Source organism: Agrilus planipennis, unplaced genomic scaffold (genome assembly GCF_000699045.2).
Source record: "Agrilus planipennis isolate EAB-ADULT unplaced genomic scaffold, Apla_2.0 scaffold42, whole genome shotgun sequence".
Lineage (NCBI taxonomy): Eukaryota > Metazoa > Arthropoda > Insecta > Coleoptera > Buprestidae > Agrilus > Agrilus planipennis.
This window is the reverse complement of record NW_020438888.1, coordinates 737,074-758,366: the sequence shown is the minus strand read 5'-3', so window position 1 is coordinate 758,366 and position 21,293 is coordinate 737,074. Positions and strand designations below refer to the sequence as shown.

The following is a 21,293-nucleotide window of genomic DNA, read 5'->3' as shown; positions in this document are numbered from 1 at the left end:
ACATCAAAATTGCCGGATCGAAATTTAGCGAACCAGTTCTGGCACTGGCGTACTGTCAACACACCTTCTCCATACACATCAGTCAATTTCTTTCTGGCTTGAACAGCATTTTTACCCTTTCTGTAGTAAAACAGTAAAATATGTCGAAAATGCTGCTTATCGCACCAACCAAAACTACTGCGTAGAATTAACTGGAATTTTTCACACACAAGCCTAGATTAAATATTTAAAAATAGGGATCAATGAGCAAGTTATAGACAGACAAACAAAAGAACTAATTGTTGATGTTGGTGACAGTGATAGAGATTTTCATGATGACAGTGAATGTGAAAACTGACTATAAAACAAAAGCAATAGGTTTATTTTTATTTTTTGGAAAAGTTATGTTTCTACATTATTTTCTAGTACGCTACTATCCTATCTGCATTAATACTATTTATTTACGCCTACTGAAAGCTTATTTGTGTATCGGCTCCAAGTGACTTACCCAAATAGATCATAAATAGGCAAATACCTGCGAGATCGCTCGCCAGCTTCCTTCGTTGGACCTGTACATCTGAATTAGTTATTTCAAATTGCAAGCTAACACCAACCTACTTACTCTGTCATTAATCATTTAGCGACCGTTTAAATAACGGCATTAATGACAATAGAGGAGTCGAGTCGAATCGAGTCGAGAGACGAAAGTTACGTGTCGAATTCAAAATCGTGCAAATGCAGGGCGGTGAGACGGCATACCGTCTTCACTCGCCCTGTGATACTTCCTTGTCATTTCCATGTTCCCCAATTATCAAATAAGCTAGACTAAGACTATCATTTTATTATTACTTAATTATACTCAAATTGTTGACTAGTCATTCTTAATTGTATCTTACGAATCGCGAGTTTCTGCAACAGTTCTGGTTGAAACTACAATAAAAACTTGTTATTGATACGAGATAAAAATTTTTAGAATTGTAGCTACCCAAATATCCCAGCAACCTATGTTTGCAAACTCAGGACTCGTTGAGTATCCTGTTTTCGGTTGAAAAATGAGCAGCACCCCAAAGTTTTAAGGGAGAAAAACAGCTCCACAATAGTCTGCGCTGCGCTGGTTTATGTTTGAGAATATATTCATTATCAACTGACTGCGATGTATCAGTTTACTTACACAATTTGAATATAGATACAATTCTAAGGTTTGTTAAAATGCTGTTACAAAATAAAAAACATTGGTGTACATTGCGAGATAGTGCCAAAAAAAAAAAGATAATTTAATTAAAAAGAAGAGTACTTGTAAACTTCTACGTGCAAACACTTCAATGAATCACAGAGAAATGATTTCATATTTCTGATAAAGAGAAAACACATTGTTCAATACCTACACCTAGATTGATTAATTTGACTTGTTTATCAAATGTTTTTCACAAATATAAAAAATACCACTCTGTATAATAATACGTGCTGAATTATTTTGTACTATTCTCCATAGATTAAATAATTCATCCATTTTTAACCACCCCGCCTCAAATATAATAGGACATAACGCCCGGCTGAGCCCCGTTCTTCCCCCAAATAGCTACACTTACATCCGCTAATAAGTGGTTGAGAGATGAGAGATTACAGCACAGTTCTCGGAAAAACAACTTATTATTTGACATATAACATCATAACAAGATGATTGATTCGATCTGTTGAACAATATATATATATATATTCAGAAAATAATTCATCCATTTTTAACCACCCCGCCTCAAATATAATAGGACATAACGCCCGGCTGAGCCCCGTTCTTCCCCAAATAGCTACACTTACATCCGCTAATAAGTGGTTGAGAGATGAGAGATTACAGCACAGTTCTCGGAAAAACAACTTATTATTTGATATATAACATCATAACAAGATGATTGATTCGATCTGTTGAACAATATATATATACATTCAGAAAAATACAGGACCATTACATTTTGCAAGCAACAACCTAGAAGTAGGTACTTAGTAAAAATGTTTAAGCAACTTTTTGCTATTGTTTTTCTTGCATTCATTTCGTCTTCTTATTCACAATACATCTCTCAAGGTCAGTGTGAAGACAGAAATATAAAACCGGCAAAAGATTTTCCAGGAGTTGATTACGTAAGTTAACTTTATTTTACACGTCACATTGTTCGCATTTTCTTAAATATTTTCATAACTGTCACGAAAGTACTATCCTGACAGGACTAGCACCGTAAAAGCGAGGCTATTTATTCGAATATTAGCTAGTACGTACAAACAGACAGGCAGATATAAGAAATATTTTGTATCTTAATAGAACACAAATAGCCATATGAATTTTACAAAACGTGACTACCTGTTTTTAAAAATTAGTCATCTAATAGTAAATTATCCAATTCACTATAATTTTTTTTTAATAGTATGGAAGCCTGCGGAGATGGTTCACTGTGATTACTTCCAACATCCAGATCGACTGCCAGTATCTAAACTTTGAAAGACCGTCACCTGCATCCTCAAATGTAATTTCGCATCAGAAATATGTACCAATAAAACAATGGTCTAAGTCTACCGGTGTAGTTACATTGGCTAGTGGTAGTGGTCAAGGAGTTATAGCAATAAAATTCGAGAAATCTGTCGATCCAGTGCAATTTACAATTCTCGGCTACAACCATGATCAGTTTACCATTGATTACAATTGCGAAAATATAGACACGAAACGTAGAAAAGGTAACAATGAGCATATATAAAGTATTTCTTTCTATAACCTTATAATCGCGATTATAAGCTTTATATTTATGAAGACAGAATTAAATTATTTTGTGGACGAGAGGTAACAATAAGTTCATTGAACACATGGTACATGTTAAATTTGCCGATGATTCGTCCTCTTAATTTTCCATCATCATCATCTTCCCTATCGTGGAGTAATCTTCACATTTCCCTAAAACTACCATATCCTGCATCCTTAACTGTTTGTGAACCATAGTCTAATGTAGATCTACCTCCACTTCTCTTAACTTCTGTATTAATAGAAAAAAAAGTCTCTGCATAATAATGTGCTCCAATAAGTTTTTTAATTTCTTTTGATAACTATTCAGTAAAAATCAATCGTTACTCTTTATAACTATAATATAAATATAACTGTTTTTTGTTTTTCTAGAAATATTATTTGTCAGAAGCAGGGCTAGGATTTTCTCAAGCGAAAGTGCCGCTGAAGTTGAGAAAATTCTTGAAGATAATGGTCTAGGCGATATAGAGAAGACATACGTTGTACAGGACGCAGGTACATGCTTATTTTAAAATAACAGTTGTAAAACTTATACGAAATAAATATTAAATCCGTTAGCAAGTGAATGAGTTTTTGAATTAATTTCTTCCTTTTTTGAATAAATAAAAAGTTGTACCAACACAAGTTAAATATCAAAAAATCGACAGAGCCACACAGTCTCGGAGTAGGCTAAAAAGTTCCAAGTACCTACGTCAAACCCTATACAATGGCAAAAATATACGATTCATTCCTGACAATGATTTTAATACTTGTGTGAAATACTCAGTCGGAATAGTTTTAGCCTAAAACTGCTGTAGAAACTCAGACAGTAATTTTGGGATTTGTAACTCGCGAAATATCCCATTTTGGGTCAAAAATTGATAGGCGACACACAGCTTGTTTATTACGTTTTCAACTACATCTAGAAACTAGGTTTTACTTGTCACTTTGTTTGTTGAGTAATAATTTAACAATGAACAATTATGAATATAAGCCAATAAGCCATTGTAAGAAAAAGTTGCCTGAACTAGTTTTTGGTGCTATCCTGTCATCGAGGTTGCAAAAGTGTTTGGGGTTTAAGAGTTTAATGGGTGGCTTGGGTTATTTGATTTCATTTATATCTGCAGTAGAACCTCTTTAACTCGAACCTCGATAAGTCGAAAACCTCCAAAACTCGAAAAAATATTTTGTTGGTGCGTCTGAATTAGTTATTTCAAATTGCAAGCTAACACCAACTTTCCTACTCTGTCATTGGTCATTTAGCGACCGTTTAAATAACGGCATTAATGACAATAGAGGAGTCGAGTCGAACCGAGTCGAGAGACGAAAGTTACGAGTCGAATTCAAAATCGTGCAAATGCAGGGCGGTGAGACGGCATACCGTCTTCACTCGCCCTGTGATACTTCCTTGTCATTTCCATGTTCCCCAATTATCAAATAAGCTAGACTAAGACTATCATTTTATTATTACTTAATTATACTCAAATTGTTGACTAGTCATTCTTAATTGTATCTTACGAATCGCGAGTTTCTGCAACAGTTCTGGTTGAAACTACAATAAAAACTTGTTATTGATACGAGATAAAAATTTTTAGAATTGTAGCTACCCAAATATCCCAGCAACCTATGTTTGCAAACTCAGGACTCGTTGAGTATCCTGTTTTCGGTTGAAAAATGAGCAGCACCCCAAAGTTTTAAGGGAGAAAAACAGCTCCACAATAGTCTGCGCTGCGCTGGTTTATGTTTGAGAATATATTCATTATCAACTGACTGCGATGTATCAGTTTACTTACACAATTTGAATATAGATACAATTCTAAGGTTTGTTAAAATGCTGTTACAAAATAAAAAACATTGGTGTACATTGCGAGATAGTGCCAAAAAAAAAAAGATAATTTAATTAAAAAGAAGAGTACTTGTAAACTTCTACGTGCAAACACTTCAATGAATCACAGAGAAATGATTTCATATTTCTGATAAAGAGAAAACACATTGTTCAATACCTACACCTAGATTGATTAATTTGACTTGTTTATCAAATGTTTTTCACAAATATAAAAAATACCACTCTGTATAATAATACGTGCTGAATTATTTTGTACTATTCTCCATAGATTAAATAATTCATCCATTTTTAACCACCCCGCCTCAAATATAATAGGACATAACGCCCGGCTGAGCCCCGTTCTTCCCCCAAATAGCTACACTTACATCCGCTAATAAGTGGTTGAGAGATGAGAGATTACAGCACAGTTCTCGGAAAAACAACTTATTATTTGACATTAACATCATAACAAGATGATTGATTCGATCTGTTGAACAATATATATATACACTCAGAAAAATACAGGACCATTACATTTTGCAAGCAACACCCTAGAAGTAGGTACTTAGTAAAAATGTTTAAGCAACTTTTAGCGATTGTTTTTCTTGCATTCATTTCGTCTTCTTATTCACAATACATCTCTCAAGGTCAGTGTGAAGACAGAAAAATAAAACCAATAACCGATTTTCCAGGAGTTAATTACGTAAGTTGACTTTATTTTACACGTCACATTGTTCACGTGAAACTCGAGTTATTATAATTTAACAATGAACAATTAACAGATGCTAGCCAATAAACCTTTGTATGCTTAGTGCCACCCGGGCTTCGAGGTTGAAAAAATGTCCGGCATTTTAGAGTTTAACGATGGCTTCGATTATTTATTTACGATAATTTTAGCTAGACGCGATATTTTATTTTTCAATGTTTCTAAAATTGTTGACTTTGCGATTTCCTCATCTCGGACATCTGCTCCAGTTGAGAGAATTTATTCAACACTTTCAACAACATTTCAGAACTTTTTTGTGGTTGATTTTACGATGTAACTAAAACAGAGGCAGACATACGAAATATTTTGTATCTTAATAGAACAGAAATGGCCATATGAATTTTACAAAACGTGAATACTTCTTTATTACACAGTTATTATATTTTGGTATTATTTTTAAAAATTACTCAATTAATAACAAATTATCCAATTCATTATAATTGTTTTTTGAATAGTATGGAACTATGTGGAGATGGTTCACTGTGTTTACTTCCAACATCCAGATCGACTGCCAGTATCTAAACTTTGAAAGACCCTCATCTGCATCCTCAAATGTAATTTCGCATCAGAAATATATACCAATAAAGCAATGGTCTAAGTCTAATGGTGTAGTTACATTGGCTAGTGGTAGTGGTCAAGGAACCATAGATATAAAATTCGAGAAATCTGTCGATCCAGTGCAATTTACAATTCTCGGGTACAATCATGAACAATACACCATTGATTACTATTGCGAAAATATAGACTTCGAACGCAGAAAAGGTAACAAAGCGCATATATAAAGTAATTTCTTTCTATAACCTCATAATCGCGATTATAAACTTTATATTTATGAAGACAGAATTAAATTATTTTGTGGACGAGAGGTAACAATAAGTTTATTGAACACATGGCACATGTTAAATTTGCCGATGATTCGTCCTCTTAATTTTCCATCATCATCATCTTCCCTATCGTGGAGTAATCTTCATTTCCCTTAAACTACCATATCCTGCATCCTTAACTGTTTGTGAACGATAGTCTAATGTAGATCTACCTCCACTTCTCTTAACTTCTGTTTCTGCTTTTAATATGTTTTTATGCCCTAGTACCCTATCGCACCTATTGGTTATTGACTTCTATAGCGTGCCCTGTTCTCCTACCCTTTCTAATACCCCCTCAATTCCAATCCTTTGCGGGAGTCCAAAAAGTATTAATAGAAAAAAAAAGTCTCTGCATAATAATGTGCTCCAATAAGTTTTTTAATTTCTTTTGATAACTATTCAGTAAAAATCAATCGTTAGAATTTAAAATATATAATTATTTTTTGCTTTTCTAGAAATATTATATGCCAGAAGCAGGACTAGGGTCTTCTCAAACGAAAGTGCCGCTAAAGTTGCGAAAATTCTTGAAGATAATGGTCTCGGCGATATAGAAAAGACATACGTTGTACAGGACCCAGGTGCATGCTTATTTTAAAATAAAAGTAAATTTGTGAAATTTATACGAAATAAATATTAGATCCGTTGGCAAGTGAATGAGTTTTTTAATTAATTTCTTCTTTTTTTGAATAAATAAAAAGTTGTACCAACACAAGTTAAATATCAAAAAATCGACAGAGCCACACAGTCTTGGAGTAGGCTACAAGGTTCCAAGTTCGTCAAACCCTATACAATGGCAAAAATATACGATTCATTCCTGACAATGATTTTAAGACTCAGTCGGGGTAGTTTTGGCTAAAACTGCTGTAGAAACTCAGGCAGTAATTTTGGGATTTGTAACTCGCCAAATATTCCATTTTGGGTCAAAAATTGATAGGCGACACACAGCTTGTTTATTACGCCTTAACTGGCCAAACGATTATCATGAAATTTTGTAGAAATAGAAAAATTAGTTTTATGTGGTCGTCGATCCTTCATATTTGTCAACAACGAAAGCGAAGCCGCGGGTAAAACCTAGTATAGATAAGATTCTAATGTTTGTTAAAACGCAATAACAAAATACAAAACTGAAGTACATCCATTCAATAATAATTACGAGATAAAAAGACAATAAAATTAAAAAGAAGGGTACTTGAGGTTCTATACGTAAACACTTGTGTTAATTTTTAATCATTTATTAAGAAAATTGAGAAAAAGGTAGTTATTTTTATAATTAAAACCGATTTGCTGAAGAACGAGAGAGCGAGAGAGACAGATAGAGAGAGAAAAATACACGTACACCCACTTAAAGAGACACAATTAGATTAATTAAATACACAAGAAAATGCTTTTCGTTATAATAATGACTACTGAATTATTTAATAGGGTGGTCTATCAATTTTTCACCTACCCAACCCTCACGTAATAGCATCTTAACGTCCGGCTAGACATCCACCTCCCCTAATTAGCCTTAATTAATTAACTTACAAATAGGAGATAACGACACAATTCAGTACTTCACGAAACAATAGGATTAAAACAATAGGATTAATCAATTTGATTTCTTCAACAACTTTTCTTCGCATATATATATATATCTGCGTCCAGAAAAATGAAAAACAATTACACCTTGCGTTGTTATAGACTAGAAGTGCTAATAAAGATGTTCAATCAACTTTTCGCGATTGTTTTTCTTGCGTTAATTTCATTTTCTTATTCACAAGTCGTCTCCCAAGGCCAATGTGAAGACAGAAATGTAAAACCGGTACAAGATTTCCCAGGGGTTAATTACGTAAGTTGATTTTATTTTAAACTAGTTTTTACTCATTATTTCGTTCACGTGAAACTTGGGTTGTTATAATATGAGAATAGAATAAACAATTTTAATAAAATAGCCAATAAAGCATGTAATAAACGGACAGGCAGACACACGAGTGATTCTCTAAGGGTTCCGTTTTTCATTCGGGCTTCGGGGTTGAAAAAATGTCCAGGATTTGAGAGTTCGACAACTGGCTAAGATTATTCAATGTTATTGTTAGACAGATCTGATATTTTATCTTGCAATGTTCCTAAAATGGTTGACTTTGCGATGTCCTCCTATATGTAATCTGTATTATATTTTTTTTTGAAGTGAAACTTCTTTACGCACGGTAGGGTTGCGAGTTGCTATGTAACGAAATCATGCAACGCATTTCCCCCGTTGTCTGTCCTTATGTATGCTTAGATCTCTACAACTGCGCAACGGATTTTAATGCGGTTTCTTTTAGTAGATAGAGTAATTCAAGAGGAAGGTTTTTATGTATAATACATGCATTATATAGTAGACAAACCCTGATAATTTTTCTAATGTGATGTCGTAAATAAACACATTTTTTGCGCTTACATTGCAAACGCTGGCTGAACCCTACGAGACAGATCAAAATAATATACTACAATATTGTACGTCTTAAAAGGGTCTACAAAAAAGTCCGCGATGGTATATGTATATCTCTTAGGCATAACCCAAAATAACTATTTTTAATCCTTTAGTTTTTAGGAGAAATAATGGCTTATTTACGAAGCGATTTTAAGGAATACAGCATTAATCATTATCCAATTAAGTAATTTTTAATACATTGTGCATTTAACATAGATCAATATGGCCCTTTACAGCATGCAATTTAAATGAATATTTTCGAAGATATTACAGACTTAAAATATTGTATAATTACACGCTGTATTTTTTTAAAAATAGTATGGAGCTAATTTGAGGAGATGGTACACTGTATATAGTTCCGACAGTCAGGCCGACTGCGAGTCTCTAAACTTTACAAGAATATCACTTACCTCCTCGAGAATCTCTTCGGTACATAAAAGCTCTAAGTCTGATGGCGTAGTGACATTGGCTAGTAATGACAGTCAAGGGATTATAAATGTAAAATACGACGATTCCGACGAAGCAGTGCAATATAAAATCCTTGAGTTCGATTATGATCGCTACACTGTCGATTACAATTGCGTTAATGTAGACAGCAACAACAAAAGAGGTAAGCATGAACATTTAGAAAATATTTTTTTTTCTTTAAGTCTTATACAGAGAACGTTAATGTTTGGATTTATGACGAAAAATTTTGTGTTCACGAACTCATTCGTTAGTCTTTAGGATATTCAACTATTTTTTTGATTTCGCAGAAATATTATATGTAAGGAGCAGGACTAGGAGTATTGATGACGACATAGCCCGAATTCTGGAAATTCTTAGAAATATGGGTCTCGCCAGTAGAAGCACGACATTCGTTCAACAGGACATAGCAAGCTGCTTGCCATAGGACGACAGTAAAATATGCATTAACGAAATCAATCAAAATTAAACCTGTTAGCATTAGGAACACGTTGTTATAATCGTAAACACTTGGATAATGTCAATAAAGCATAATTAATGTAATAAATGGCGAATTAACTTTAATGTGTGAGTGGTTGTCCAAAAATTCTTTAAGGGTTAATATTGGAAAAACTAAATTGACTGAACTGATTTTACTGCGGGGTGGATTAAAAAGTATAAATATCTTGGAGTGCTTATAGATAAAGTTATTGTAATATGGGTTTAACAAAATTACTCCTAAAACTGATAACGAGAAAAACTATCCACTGCGCTATTTATTTCACTGCTACCACTGTTAATTTATTTCTCGATTCACTTCTGCAACGGTCAATTTATTTCTCCTCCTTTCGGCGATCGTCTCTTCCCTTAAATCCTCTTTTGTTTACTTTCGCGAACCTTCTGGAAAACATTCGGATAGTTTACTTTTTCTTTGAACTGTTTAACCGCTTTCGCAGAACGCAGGTACGACACACACATTTACAAATACGGCGCACATGAAAAGAAAGGCGCCTGTGGCTAGTCGGCGAATCGATAAGCCGTTCATGCACACGTGTACCCGATCGCACACAAACACACTCGTGCTCGCTACATTATTGCTTATGTTTTACAGATACATAAATAGTAAAATTGCCGAAAAAGTAAACATTATATATCTATATCAATAGTATTGTTTAAACTATATGTAAAACCCCATTTGCTATACTGTTCTATAGTTCTAACTGTAGTCACTAAAAATGAGAATGTTTACAACTACAGGGAACCTTAGAGAAAGAGCAGGTATTTGGCTGGAGTCACTGCAATCCTTATCGTGCATAAGATTAGGATGATTTTGGAATAGGTTGACCATTCTAACTTTGGTAATTAATTAGAACTAACTAATATTTCTTTTAGTTATAGTTAAATTCGAGTGGAGGTGCGTGTCCAACCAGTCTTAGGATCAGCGCCCCATGACTGTGGCTACTCAATTGTTTGTAAATCGTTCGTGAATTATGAATTCTATACGCAAGGAAAATATTTGCGACTCAATATTTTTGAGGAAAAAATGGAAAATAAATTTTCAATGCCATCTATATAGTGTATCTATAAGTATTCTTATAGTGAAAATTATTTTAAGTACACCCGTTATTATCATTTTCGATATAAGATTACTGATGTTTACACTAGAGGGCACCGAATTTTCGTTTTTTCTCAAAAAATAAACATTTCCGTAGATGGAGTTTTTACCATGTTTTAAATTTCACAGATGCAACCGTTTTCGAAAACGCAATTACAAATATTACTCTTTTAATAATATATAATTACAAACACTACTTAAAACATTACAACGCTCTCTTCATTTTATTGTAAAAAAAATTTACAACAGGATCTATGCACTATATTTACTTTGCGAATGAATTGCCAAAATGTAATAAAAAAACCACCTACTTCACCTGAATAGCTTCGAGAGATATATGGAGTTTCAGGTTCGACCTGCAGTAAAACTTGTCATTCGTATATGAGAAAAAGATGTTTTAGGCTTATAGCTCTCCAAATATAATATTTTCCGTCGAAAAATAATCAGCAACACGTATTTCTAAAGCGGAAAAACAGTTCTGGAGGTGTAATATACTAAATCGGGGGTAGTTCAGACTCGATTGTAGTTTACTGTCTTATATCCAATTGAACATCCTAAATATCAAAATATTGACAACACCCCACAGTCTTGGAGTAGGGTAAACAGCTTCAAGTGCGTCAAATCCTATACAATAGCAAAAATGTTAGTCCGATTCCATTCCTAGCAATGGTTTTTAGACTTTTAGACACGCGCCCAGAGTTGCAGGGCAAAGTTTCGGAGGTGTGAAATACTCGGCCGGGGTAGTTCTAGATAAAACTGTTGTAGAAACTCAGGCAGTAATTTTTAGATTTGTAACTCGCCAAATATCCCATTTCGGGTCAAAAATTGATACGGGATCCACAGTTTGTTTATTACGTTTTCACGCCTTAACTGCCCAACGGATTATCATGAAATTTTGTACACACATTGTCAGGAGTACAGAAAAGGACACAGGGTACCTGTTACTGTTCCCGAGGGATAGAAAAATTTGTTTTATGTGGTCGTCGATTTTTGATACTTGTCAACAACGAGAGGGAAGCCGCTGGTAAAACCTAGTATTCAATATAGATAAGATTATAAAGTTTTTTAAAAAGCAGTAACAAAATACAAAACTGAAGTACATCCATTCAATAATAGGTACGAGATAAAAAGACAAAAAAAATCAAAAGACAGGTACTTGAAGCTCTATACGCGAACATTTCCCTGTATCAAACATTTTTAATCATTTATTAAGGAAATTGGCAAAAAAGTACAGTTTTTTTATAATTAAAACCGATTACTGTATGAATTATTTTATCATTGACTGAAGGGCGAGAGATAACTGTACATTTTCCTTAAAAAAATACCTACACCTACTTAATGAGACTCGATTAGATTAATTATATGCAAAAAAATGCTTTTCTCTATGATAATAACTATTGAATTGTTTAATAGGGTTGTCTATAAATTACGTACCANGATGAGATCCAAAAAGATCGAAATCGCGATCCGCGTCTGGCAGTTTCGACAGAATACAGACCACTTCGAATTATTTTATTCGATTATGGTAACGTGCCTATCACGTTGAGGTTAGCTACACCGGGATTCGTTTCATCAAGTAGATATCCATATATTTAAATGGACCTTGTTGAAGCATACGTAATCCTAAAATGTAGCACTGGACTACAGATGGCGTTTACAGCGTCATTTGTCGTATTTTCTAGCCAATAAAACATTGTAATAATCGGACAGGCAGACACACGACTGATTCTATAAGGGTTCCGTTTTTCATTCCGGTTTCGAGGTTGAAAAAATGTCCAGGGTTGGAGAGTTCGACAACTATTCAATATTCTTAAAATTGTTGACTTTGCGATGTCTTATATGTACTATATCAATAGAATTGTTTAAACTATATGTAAAACCCCATTTGCTATACTGTTCTATAGTTCTAACTGTAGTCACTAAAAATGAGAATGTTTACAACTACAGGGAACCTTAGAGAAAGAGCAGGTATTTGGCTGGAGTCACTGCAATCCTTATCGTGCATGAGATTAGGATGATTTTGGAATAGGTTGACCATTCTAACTTTGGTAATTAATTAGAACTAACTAATATTTCTTTTAGTTATAGTTAAATTCGAGTGGAGGTGCGTGTCCAACCAGTCTTAGGATCAGCGCCCCATGACTGTGGCTACTCAATTGTTTGTAAATCGTTCGTGAATTATGAATTCTATACGCAAGGAAAATATTTGCGACTCAATATTTTTGAGGAAAAAATGGAAAATAAATTTTCAATGCCATCTATATAGTGTATCTATAAGTATTCTTAGAGTGAAAATTACTTTAAGTATCTACTCCTGTTATTATCATTTTCAATATAAGATTACTGATGTTTACACTAGAGGGCACCGAATTTTCGTTTTTTTTCAAAAAATAAACATTTCCTAGATCGAGCGTTCACCATGTTTTAAATTTCACCGATCCAACCGTTTTCGAAAACGCAATTACAAATATTACTCTTTTAATAATATATAATTACAAACACTACTTAAAACATTACAACGCTCTCTTCATTTTATTGTAAAAAAAATTTACAACAGGATCTATGCACTATATTTACTTTGCGAATGAATTGCCAAAATGTAATAAAAAAACCACCTACTTCACCTGAATAGCTTCGAGAGATATATGGAGTTTCAGGTTCGACCTGCAGTAAAACTTGTCATTCGTATATGAGAAAAAGATGTTTTAGGCTTATAGCTCTCCAAATATAATATTTTCCGTCGAAAAATAATCAGCAACACGTATTTCTAAAGCGGAAAAACAGTTCTGGAGGTGTAATATACTAAATCGGGGGTAGTTCAGACTCGATTGTAGTTTACTGTCTTATATCCAATTGAACATCCTAAATATCAAAATATTGACAACACCCCACAGTCTTGGAGTAGGGTAAACAGCTTCAAGTGCGTCAAATCCTATACAATAGCAAAAATGTTAGTCCGATTCCATTCCTAGCAATGGTTTTTAGACTTTTAGACACGCGCCCAGAGTTGCAGGGCAAAGTTTCGGAGGTGTGAAATACTCGGCCGGGGTAGTTCTAGATAAAACTGTTGTAGAAACTCAGGCAGTAATTTTTAGATTTGTAACTCGCCAAATATCCCATTTCGGGTCAAAAATTGATACGGGATCCACAGTTTGTTTATTACGTTTTCACGCCTTAACTGCCCAACGGATTATCATGAAATTTTGTACACACATTGTCAGGAGTACAGAAAAGGACACAGGGTACCTGTTACTGTTCNACAAGTACGCAAACGAAGTTGAGAAAATTCTTCAAGATAATGGTCTCGGCAGTATACAGAAAACATACGTTCTACAGGACGTAGCAAGCTGCTTGCCATAGGATAACAGTAAAATTTGTATCAACGAAATTGATCAAAAATAAATCTGTTAGCAATGTGAATGAGTTCTTTTAATCGTAAACACCCGAATTTATGAAAATATTGGTAGAATAAGCATTTACTTGTTAATGCAAAATGCACTGGGATGAATGCAGTTCTTATCGTTGATGAGATTAGCATTGATAATAATTTTCGTATAGCGTGTAAAGAAATATAAGCTAGATAATCTAATAAAGACTGGAAAATTAAATAAAGTTGGGAAATTGTGAAGAGAAAAAATTAACATCTCTTAGTATTAACAAATGTTACATTTATCGCTTAATAACCGTCTATAAGTAACAAAATAAACATATAAAAATCTGCTTCTGCGATCTGTCTATTAAGGAACGAAATTGCATTATAAACACTATTAGATTCACAATTAATTAATTAATTAAAAATCGCTGACGGGTATTTCGACGATTAAGTCAAATTTCTAAATTTTATATTTCAACTGATTTCAACAACTTCTCTATCGAATCTCGTATACGTAAATCACTACATAGTATAAAACAATGTCGCTTTCCCGCGGTCTGTCCCTAAGTATGCTTAAATCTTTAAAACTGCGCAACGGATTTTGATGCGGTTTTTATTAAAAGATAGAGTGATTCAAGAGGAAGGTTTATATGTATAATACATGCATAATATAGTAGAGAAACGCTGATAATTTTAGAGGTTTCTAATGTGATGTCGTAAATAAACACATTTTTTGCGCTTACATTGCAAACGCTGGCTGAACCCTACGAGATAGATCAAAATAATGTACTACAGTATTGTACATCTTAAAAGGGTTTACAAAAAAGTCTGGGATGGTATATGTCTATCTCTTAGGCATAACTCACAATAACCATTTTTATCCTTTACTTTTTATGAGAAATAATAACTTATTTACGAAGCGATTGTAAGCAATGCAGCGTTAATCATTATCCAATTAAGTACTTTTAAATACATTGTGCATTTAATATAGATCAATATGGCCCTTTACAGCATGTAATTTAAATGAATATTTTCGAAGATATTACAGACTTAAAATGCAGCGGTTGCAGCGGTTGCGGCGGTACCGGCCGGGAGGCCGGTTTGTATTGTCTAATGACAAAAAAACTGTGAATGTTGTATATAAAGACATTCAGTAGTATATTTAGTATGTTAAGGGGGTATCTTTTGATTTCCCCTTCTCGATAATAATCTAAACAAAACAAAAATATACATATTAGCATTGCACCCGTGCGAAGCTGGGACGGGTCGCTAGTGTAACATAAAATGGTTTTGTTTGAGTTTATTTAGTGAATTGGTTCGAAAAACATGCACGTATTTCGCCCAAATTGTAATTAATGAATTAATTAGAAACTTACCATCATTGATCAATATTTTTCAATCAATATTTATTGAGGAAAAGTCGTTCAATGCCCTCTAGTGTAACTATATGTAATCTTACAGTGAAAAAAAAACATATATAAGGACTCCTGTTGTTATCATTTTCAATATAAGATTATTGATGTTTACAGTAAAGAGCATTGAGAAAATAAATTTATTTTTTATTTTCCTCCAGAAATAAACATTCACAAACCTTTCCAGGATTTACAATCGAATGCCAATCGATAGAGTACCTACGCGGAATCTATTTTACAATTATCTTTTAAAGAAAGTCAGCTAATCGTAAATTTTAAATTAATAAATTACTTACTAACTAACTAACTAATCACAAGCAAAATCATTTATGTTACAAACATTCACAAACGATTGACTCAAGTAAATGTTCAAAGATTTGGCCATTATACATATTTTCTGTTGGTTCCTATTAAAAGAACATCAATAAGGGACTTTTCGGTAATACAAAATTCTATAAAGTGGTATGCTTGCAGGATGTATGGATAAATATTCGAAAATATTTCCAAAAAGATGGAACAAGTAACATTGGATTCTTTGTTACACTTTACTTAATAAGGTATATATATTAAAAGAGTTCCGAGGGTGTAAAATACTCAGCCAGGGGTAGTTCTAGCTAAAACTGTTGTGAAGAAACTAGCGATTCCTAAGGGGTACGAATTTTAGGCTTGTAACTCGGCAAATATCTCATGTTCTGTCAAAAAATGGCTAGTACCCTTGAATTCTGGGTAGGAAAAGCAATCGAAAATCCATGCAACTGTGGAACAGCGCAGAACTTCGGCCAAAAAGTGAAAAAGAAATGTTTTAAAATCTTTATATCATACGCAATTTTTATCGGTAGGATTCTTTGCAAAAACTACTAACTATTTATTTCATAGGTATGAGAATTCTTTTTCTGCGACAAAAGAGTAACACGCATGAAGTCAGCACCCCAAAATTTCATATATTTTTGTTTTATTATTAAAAATGCAGAACTATTTAAAGAAAAACAAAACATACAACTATAATTTTAAAGTACTGAACATAATAAAACAAAAATACAATGTCAAACAGTAATAGAAATATAATAAGTAGCTAAATGATCGATAGTTTAATGTAAAGTTAAAAACTAGTAAATATATTCCAAAAATTGTACGGATATTTAAAAAGTTTAAATCACGTTAGATAACTTACACTAAAATAGATTTATTACGACACGTTTTGTTAAAAAGTTAATGAATTGCGATTTTTATCATTGATAATTACAAGTGCACGTATCCGATTTAAAAAAAATTAAGAATCAATACCATGACGAAACATAATTGGGCTAATCAATTAGATTTAATAAACAACTACTGCATACATCGCTAATTGTTTACAACATTCAACCCCCATTTACCCAACAATTTTTAGACAAGGGCACTTCGATCATCCACATCTTTCACATACATCTAACAATTGCCCCCAAAAAATACGAGCAGATACTTTTCTGGCTCGTTTTGTATATGTATATCATTTTCTACACTTATAAATATAAATCAGGGGTGTCCTGATGAAGTGGATAATCCCTTAACTGCATATATAAATGGAATTTTAGAGTATGCTGGAAAAGATTTCGTTCCGGACCATGGTCTGATTCTGACATGTAATGCAATGTAATTAATTACCAAACGTACGCGAAACGTCGATGTTCGTTTTATATCAATAAAAAAACATCGAAACCCTAATTTGGCTTCACTATTTTACTGACTGCCTTCGTGAAGGAACGTTTTCACTTGTAATAAGTATACAAAATACAGTGGAATAGAAGTTTTACTTGGAGTTAATAATTTTGGATAATAATATTGTTGTGGCACCTTGTTAAAAATGAATGAATGAAATTTACGATTAAACATTTACGAAAATTTCCACGAAACACTTTACCAGACAAAATTCTATTGTATTACCCACTTAATAAGAAAAAATTTTTATCATTAATGGAGCGCAACAACAGCGCATTTCCGATATAAAAATTAGTAACACAATCAGGTTAATTAATTGCATTTTTTGAACAATTTTCCTGCACATAAAAAGTGTCTAGAGGTAATAGAAGAAAAAGGTAACCCTTGAACTACATAATATATATAGACGACACCCAGAAAATTGAATTTTATAATATTAAAAAGCAACAATATTTTCGAGTCATTATTTTCTTTTTTTAATGTTTAATTTAAAAAAGTTGTTTCCTCATTAAAACATAAAAAATTAAATTTGCTCTTCGATTTATTCTAATTATTTTATTATCGGCTGAAGGATGAAAAATAATTGCGCATTTCCGATAAAGAAAAAACATATTGTTGAATACCTACTTAATAATACATGATTAGATTAATTAATTTTATTTGTTTATAATGATTTCTTCACGAAGACATGAATATCCACAAAAGATACACTTTCAGAATAAGGACTATTGAGTAATATATCCATAAATTCATCCATTTCTGACATCCCCAACCCCCACGTAACAGGGCCATAATGCCCAAATTGACTTTCTCCTACCCCTCCCCAATTAGCGTTAGGAAAAGTCCCTAAGTCGTTGGTAGATCAGAGATAACGATACATTTCCGACAACAAACAACTTAAACTTCGATCCCCAATCGAACGATAAGATTAAATAATTTGATTTGCTGGACCACTTTTCTTCGTATATATATATACGCATTCGGAAAACTGTAGTACCAATACACTTTGCAACTAACAGACGTAGAAGTGCCTAGTAATAAAAATGTTTAAGCAACTTTCCGCGATTGTTTTTCTTGCCTTAATTTCATTTTGTTATTCACAATACGTCTCCCAAGGTCAATGTGAAGACAGAAATGTAAAACCGGTAGAAGATTTCCCAGGGGTTAATTACGTAAGTCGACTAGTTTTTACTCATTGTTTCGTTCACGTGAAACTTGGGTCGTTATAATATAAGAACAAACAATTTTAATAAAATAGCCAATAAAGAAAACAATATTTCGAAGTGATCTGTATTCTGTCGAAACTGCCAGACGCGGATCGCGATTTCGATCTTTTTGGATCTCATCAGCGCGTCGCAGGCAGCTCCGACAGAACACAGACCATCTTTTACCTGCTGTCTTAACAGCGCGTTTTAGAAAATAGCACAAATGGCGCGGTAAACGCCATCTGTAGTACGATGCTACNTAATATATATATACGTATATATTTTTGATGTTTCAAATCAAAGTATCCGACAATTTATCGTATATATATATATGACAGGACAGGATATATGTATATACAAATTTTACATAATATATTTAATGTATTTAATATTCATTATATTCAGGGCTTCTGACACCAAGCAGTGTTTTCTATGTGTTTGCCGACACAATAACAATTTCTTAATAATAAAAAGAGGGCGAGCGAAGTAAGTTAAACTAATTTATTTGTCCCTTACCTTGGTACAGTGATGGTTGTAGAATGTTAAAATTAGAGGTTCTGATTAAGTGAAGGTCTAGACTGCTACTGACTGACATACTGACTTGAGTATGTTTTTAAATATACAACTGTTTTTGCCCCCAAGATGCTTTTAGACATTTTTTACATACGGTATTCGTTGAGGCATAGAAAAATAAGGTTGAGAAGTGAAACTGCAATAAATCTGTCAATAATGAATTTTGAAACTGAAGTGGATATGTAAAAGAATCTTGGGCATTCTCACAAGCGATAAGCTAGGTTTTAAGTGCACAGATGGCAGAAACAAGCGACAGCAATAGAATGAAATATGAGAAAAGGGGTGATTTTAAGCTAGACCAGGCTACAAATTAATGATACAAAAATGGAAAACTTAGTGAATACAAGTTACAAGAAATATGATATAAGTTTAGGATTAGTGTTATTTGAAAGAAGTTATTGAAAAGTGCACTTTTAACATTAGATACATAACTTTGGTATTAAATAACACGGACCAGTGATAAAATATGAGAGGTATCTAACACCTCCCCTCTTTTNACCCTCATGGTCAAAATTAATTTATTTGCGTTATCCGTCCGACTGTGATAGATGGACAGACAAACACACGAATGATCCTATAATAAGGGTTCCGTTTTTCATTCGGACGTATGGAACCCTAAAAGGAATCCTGAATAAATAGTCCTGGTTTTTTAGTGCTATCTAAACATAGGGGTTGCAATAATGTCTAGAGTTTGAGAGTCCGATAACCAGCTAAGGTCATTTAATTTTACTGCTAGATAGATCTGACATTTTATCTTGCAGTATTCTTAAAATGGTTGACTTTGCGATGTCCTATATGTAATCTCTTTTATATATATATATTTAATAGTATGGAGCCAATATAAGGAGATGGTACACCGTGTTCACTTTCAACATCCAGGCCGACTGCGAGTCTCTAAACTTTACAAGAACGTCACTTACATCATCGAGAATCTCTTCGGTACGAAGACGTTCTAGGTCTGATGGCGTAGTGACATTGGCTAGTAATGACGGTCAAGGGATTATAAACGTAAAATACAACAATGCCGACGATGCAGTGCAATATAAAATTCTTGGGTTCAATTACGATTGGTACACCATCGATTACAATTGCGTTAATGTAGACAGCAGCAGCAGAAGTGGTAAGCATCGGCATATAAAAAATATTTTTAAGTCTTATATTGTCTTGTATTTATAATGAAAAATTGAATTATTTTGTGTACAAGAAATCAATCGTTAGTCTTTAGGATATTCAACTATTTTTTGATTTCGCAGAAACATTATACGTAAGGGGCAGGACCAGGGCTCTATCAGACCGGTACGCAGCTGAAGTTCAGCAAATTCTTGAAGATAATGGTCTTGGCGACATAGAAAAGACATACGTTGTACAAGACGTAGGAAGCTGTTTGCTATAAGACAACAGTAAAATATGTATCAACGAAATTGATCAATATTAAACCTGTTAGCAATCCTAAACACTTGAATGATGTCAATAAAGCATAATTAATGTAATTAATGGAGTATTAATTTTAGTGTGTGAGACTGATTTTACTGTGTGATGGATTAAAAAGTATAAATATCTTGGAATAATATCTATATCGATAGTATTGTTTAAACTAATTGTAAAACCACATTGGCTATACTGTTCTGTAGTTCTAACTATGGCCAACAAAGTATGTACTACATTTGAAGAAAACATTAAACAAAGGAAGAAGAGCAGTCGATATGATAACACAATAATTAGGTTACCTAACAGTAAACAACACAGTGTATAATGAACTACCACTAAAACTAAGAATGAAATTAGCATCGAACATTTTTTTTAGTTGTAGTTAAATTTGAGTGGTGGTGCGTGTCCAACCGGTCTTAGGATCAGCGCCCCATGACTGTGGCTACTCAATTATTGTTTGTAAATCGTTCGTGAATTATGAATTCTATACGCAACGAAAATATTTGCGACTCAATATTTTTGAGGAAAAAATGGAAAACAAGTGCAATTTTTTAATGCCATCTAGTGTATCTATAAGTATTCTTATAGTGAAAATTATTTTAAGTACACCCGTTATTATCATTTTCGATATAAGATTACTGATGTTTACACTAGAGGGCACCGAATTTTCGTTTTTTCTCAAAAAATAAACATTTCCGTAGATGGAGTTTTTACCATGTTTTAAATTTCACAGATGCAACCGTTTTCGAAAACGCAATTACAAATATTACTCTTTTAATAATATATAATTACAAACACTACTTAAAACATTACAACGCTCTCTTCATTTTATTGTAAAAAAAATTTACAACAGGATCTATGCACTATATTTACTTTGCGAATGAATTGCCAAAATGTAA

General features: G+C 33.2%; 3 protein-coding genes and 2 long non-coding RNA genes across 7 annotated transcripts; 3 read left to right on the top strand and 2 right to left on the bottom strand.

Moving 5' to 3' along the window:
* Positions 1-467: 467 nt before the first annotated feature.
* On the bottom strand, positions 468-1,131 carry LOC112906817. Its single transcript, XR_003232614.1, has 3 exons — positions 965-1,131; positions 602-909; positions 468-548 (listed from the first exon to the last, which is right to left on the bottom strand). It is a non-coding gene; the product is annotated as an uncharacterized LOC112906817 (long non-coding RNA).
* A 797-nt stretch (positions 1,132-1,928) lies between these two features.
* LOC112906809 lies at positions 1,929-3,327 on the top strand. Its single transcript, XM_025981764.1, has 3 exons — positions 1,929-2,112; positions 2,394-2,700; positions 3,134-3,327. The coding sequence occupies exons 1-3, from the start codon at positions 1,984-1,986 to the stop codon at positions 3,271-3,273; spliced, it is 576 nt and encodes a 191-aa protein (XP_025837549.1). The 5' UTR covers positions 1,929-1,983; the 3' UTR covers positions 3,274-3,327.
* On the bottom strand, positions 3,169-4,518 carry LOC108744984. Its single transcript, XR_001939037.2, has 2 exons — positions 4,348-4,518; positions 3,169-4,292 (listed from the first exon to the last, which is right to left on the bottom strand). It is a non-coding gene; the product is annotated as an uncharacterized LOC108744984 (long non-coding RNA).
* Positions 4,519-5,082: 564 nt separating this feature from the next.
* LOC112903901 lies at positions 5,083-6,848 on the top strand. Its single transcript, XM_025981765.1, has 3 exons — positions 5,083-5,268; positions 5,787-6,093; positions 6,650-6,848. Exons 1-3 carry the CDS (start codon positions 5,140-5,142, stop codon positions 6,787-6,789), a joined length of 576 nt encoding a protein of 191 aa, XP_025837550.1. The 5' UTR covers positions 5,083-5,139; the 3' UTR covers positions 6,790-6,848.
* A 1,008-nt stretch (positions 6,849-7,856) lies between these two features.
* LOC112903890 lies at positions 7,857-20,456 on the top strand. Of its 3 annotated transcripts, none has more exons than XM_025981786.1 (3): positions 7,857-8,022; positions 8,965-9,256; positions 9,402-9,675. In XM_025981786.1, the coding sequence occupies exons 1-3, from the start codon at positions 7,894-7,896 to the stop codon at positions 9,536-9,538; spliced, it is 558 nt and encodes a 185-aa protein (XP_025837571.1). In that variant the 5' UTR covers positions 7,857-7,893; the 3' UTR covers positions 9,539-9,675. The 3 variants fall into 3 exon arrangements, with proteins under 3 accessions (XP_025837571.1, XP_025837570.1, XP_025837572.1); XM_025981785.1 differs by lacking the exons at positions 8,965-9,256; positions 9,402-9,675 and adding exons at positions 19,795-20,086; positions 20,220-20,456 and having other exon boundaries at positions 7,865-8,022; XM_025981787.1 differs by lacking the exons at positions 7,857-8,022; positions 8,965-9,256; positions 9,402-9,675 and adding exons at positions 18,189-18,360; positions 19,795-20,086; positions 20,220-20,456.
* The last annotated feature ends 837 nt before the right edge of the window (positions 20,457-21,293 follow it).

Coding starts and splice junctions, on each gene's coding strand:
- LOC112906809 (XM_025981764.1), top strand. CDS start 1,984: ATGTTTAAGCAACTTTTTGCTATTGTTTTTCTTGCATTCATTTCGTCT. Junction 2,113..2,393: donor ATTTTCCAGGAGTTGATTAC/GTAAGTTAACTT, acceptor TTTTTTTAATAG/TATGGAAGCCTGCGGAGATG. Junction 2,701..3,133: donor AGACACGAAACGTAGAAAAG/GTAACAATGAGC, acceptor TTGTTTTTCTAG/AAATATTATTTGTCAGAAGC.
- LOC112903901 (XM_025981765.1), top strand. CDS start 5,140: ATGTTTAAGCAACTTTTAGCGATTGTTTTTCTTGCATTCATTTCGTCT. Junction 5,269..5,786: donor ATTTTCCAGGAGTTAATTAC/GTAAGTTGACTT, acceptor TTTTTTGAATAG/TATGGAACTATGTGGAGATG. Junction 6,094..6,649: donor AGACTTCGAACGCAGAAAAG/GTAACAAAGCGC, acceptor TTGCTTTTCTAG/AAATATTATATGCCAGAAGC.
- LOC112903890 (XM_025981785.1), top strand. CDS start 7,894: ATGTTCAATCAACTTTTCGCGATTGTTTTTCTTGCGTTAATTTCATTT. Junction 8,023..19,794: donor ATTTCCCAGGGGTTAATTAC/GTAAGTTGATTT, acceptor TATATTTAATAG/TATGGAGCCAATATAAGGAG. Junction 20,087..20,219: donor AGACAGCAGCAGCAGAAGTG/GTAAGCATCGGC, acceptor TTGATTTCGCAG/AAACATTATACGTAAGGGGC.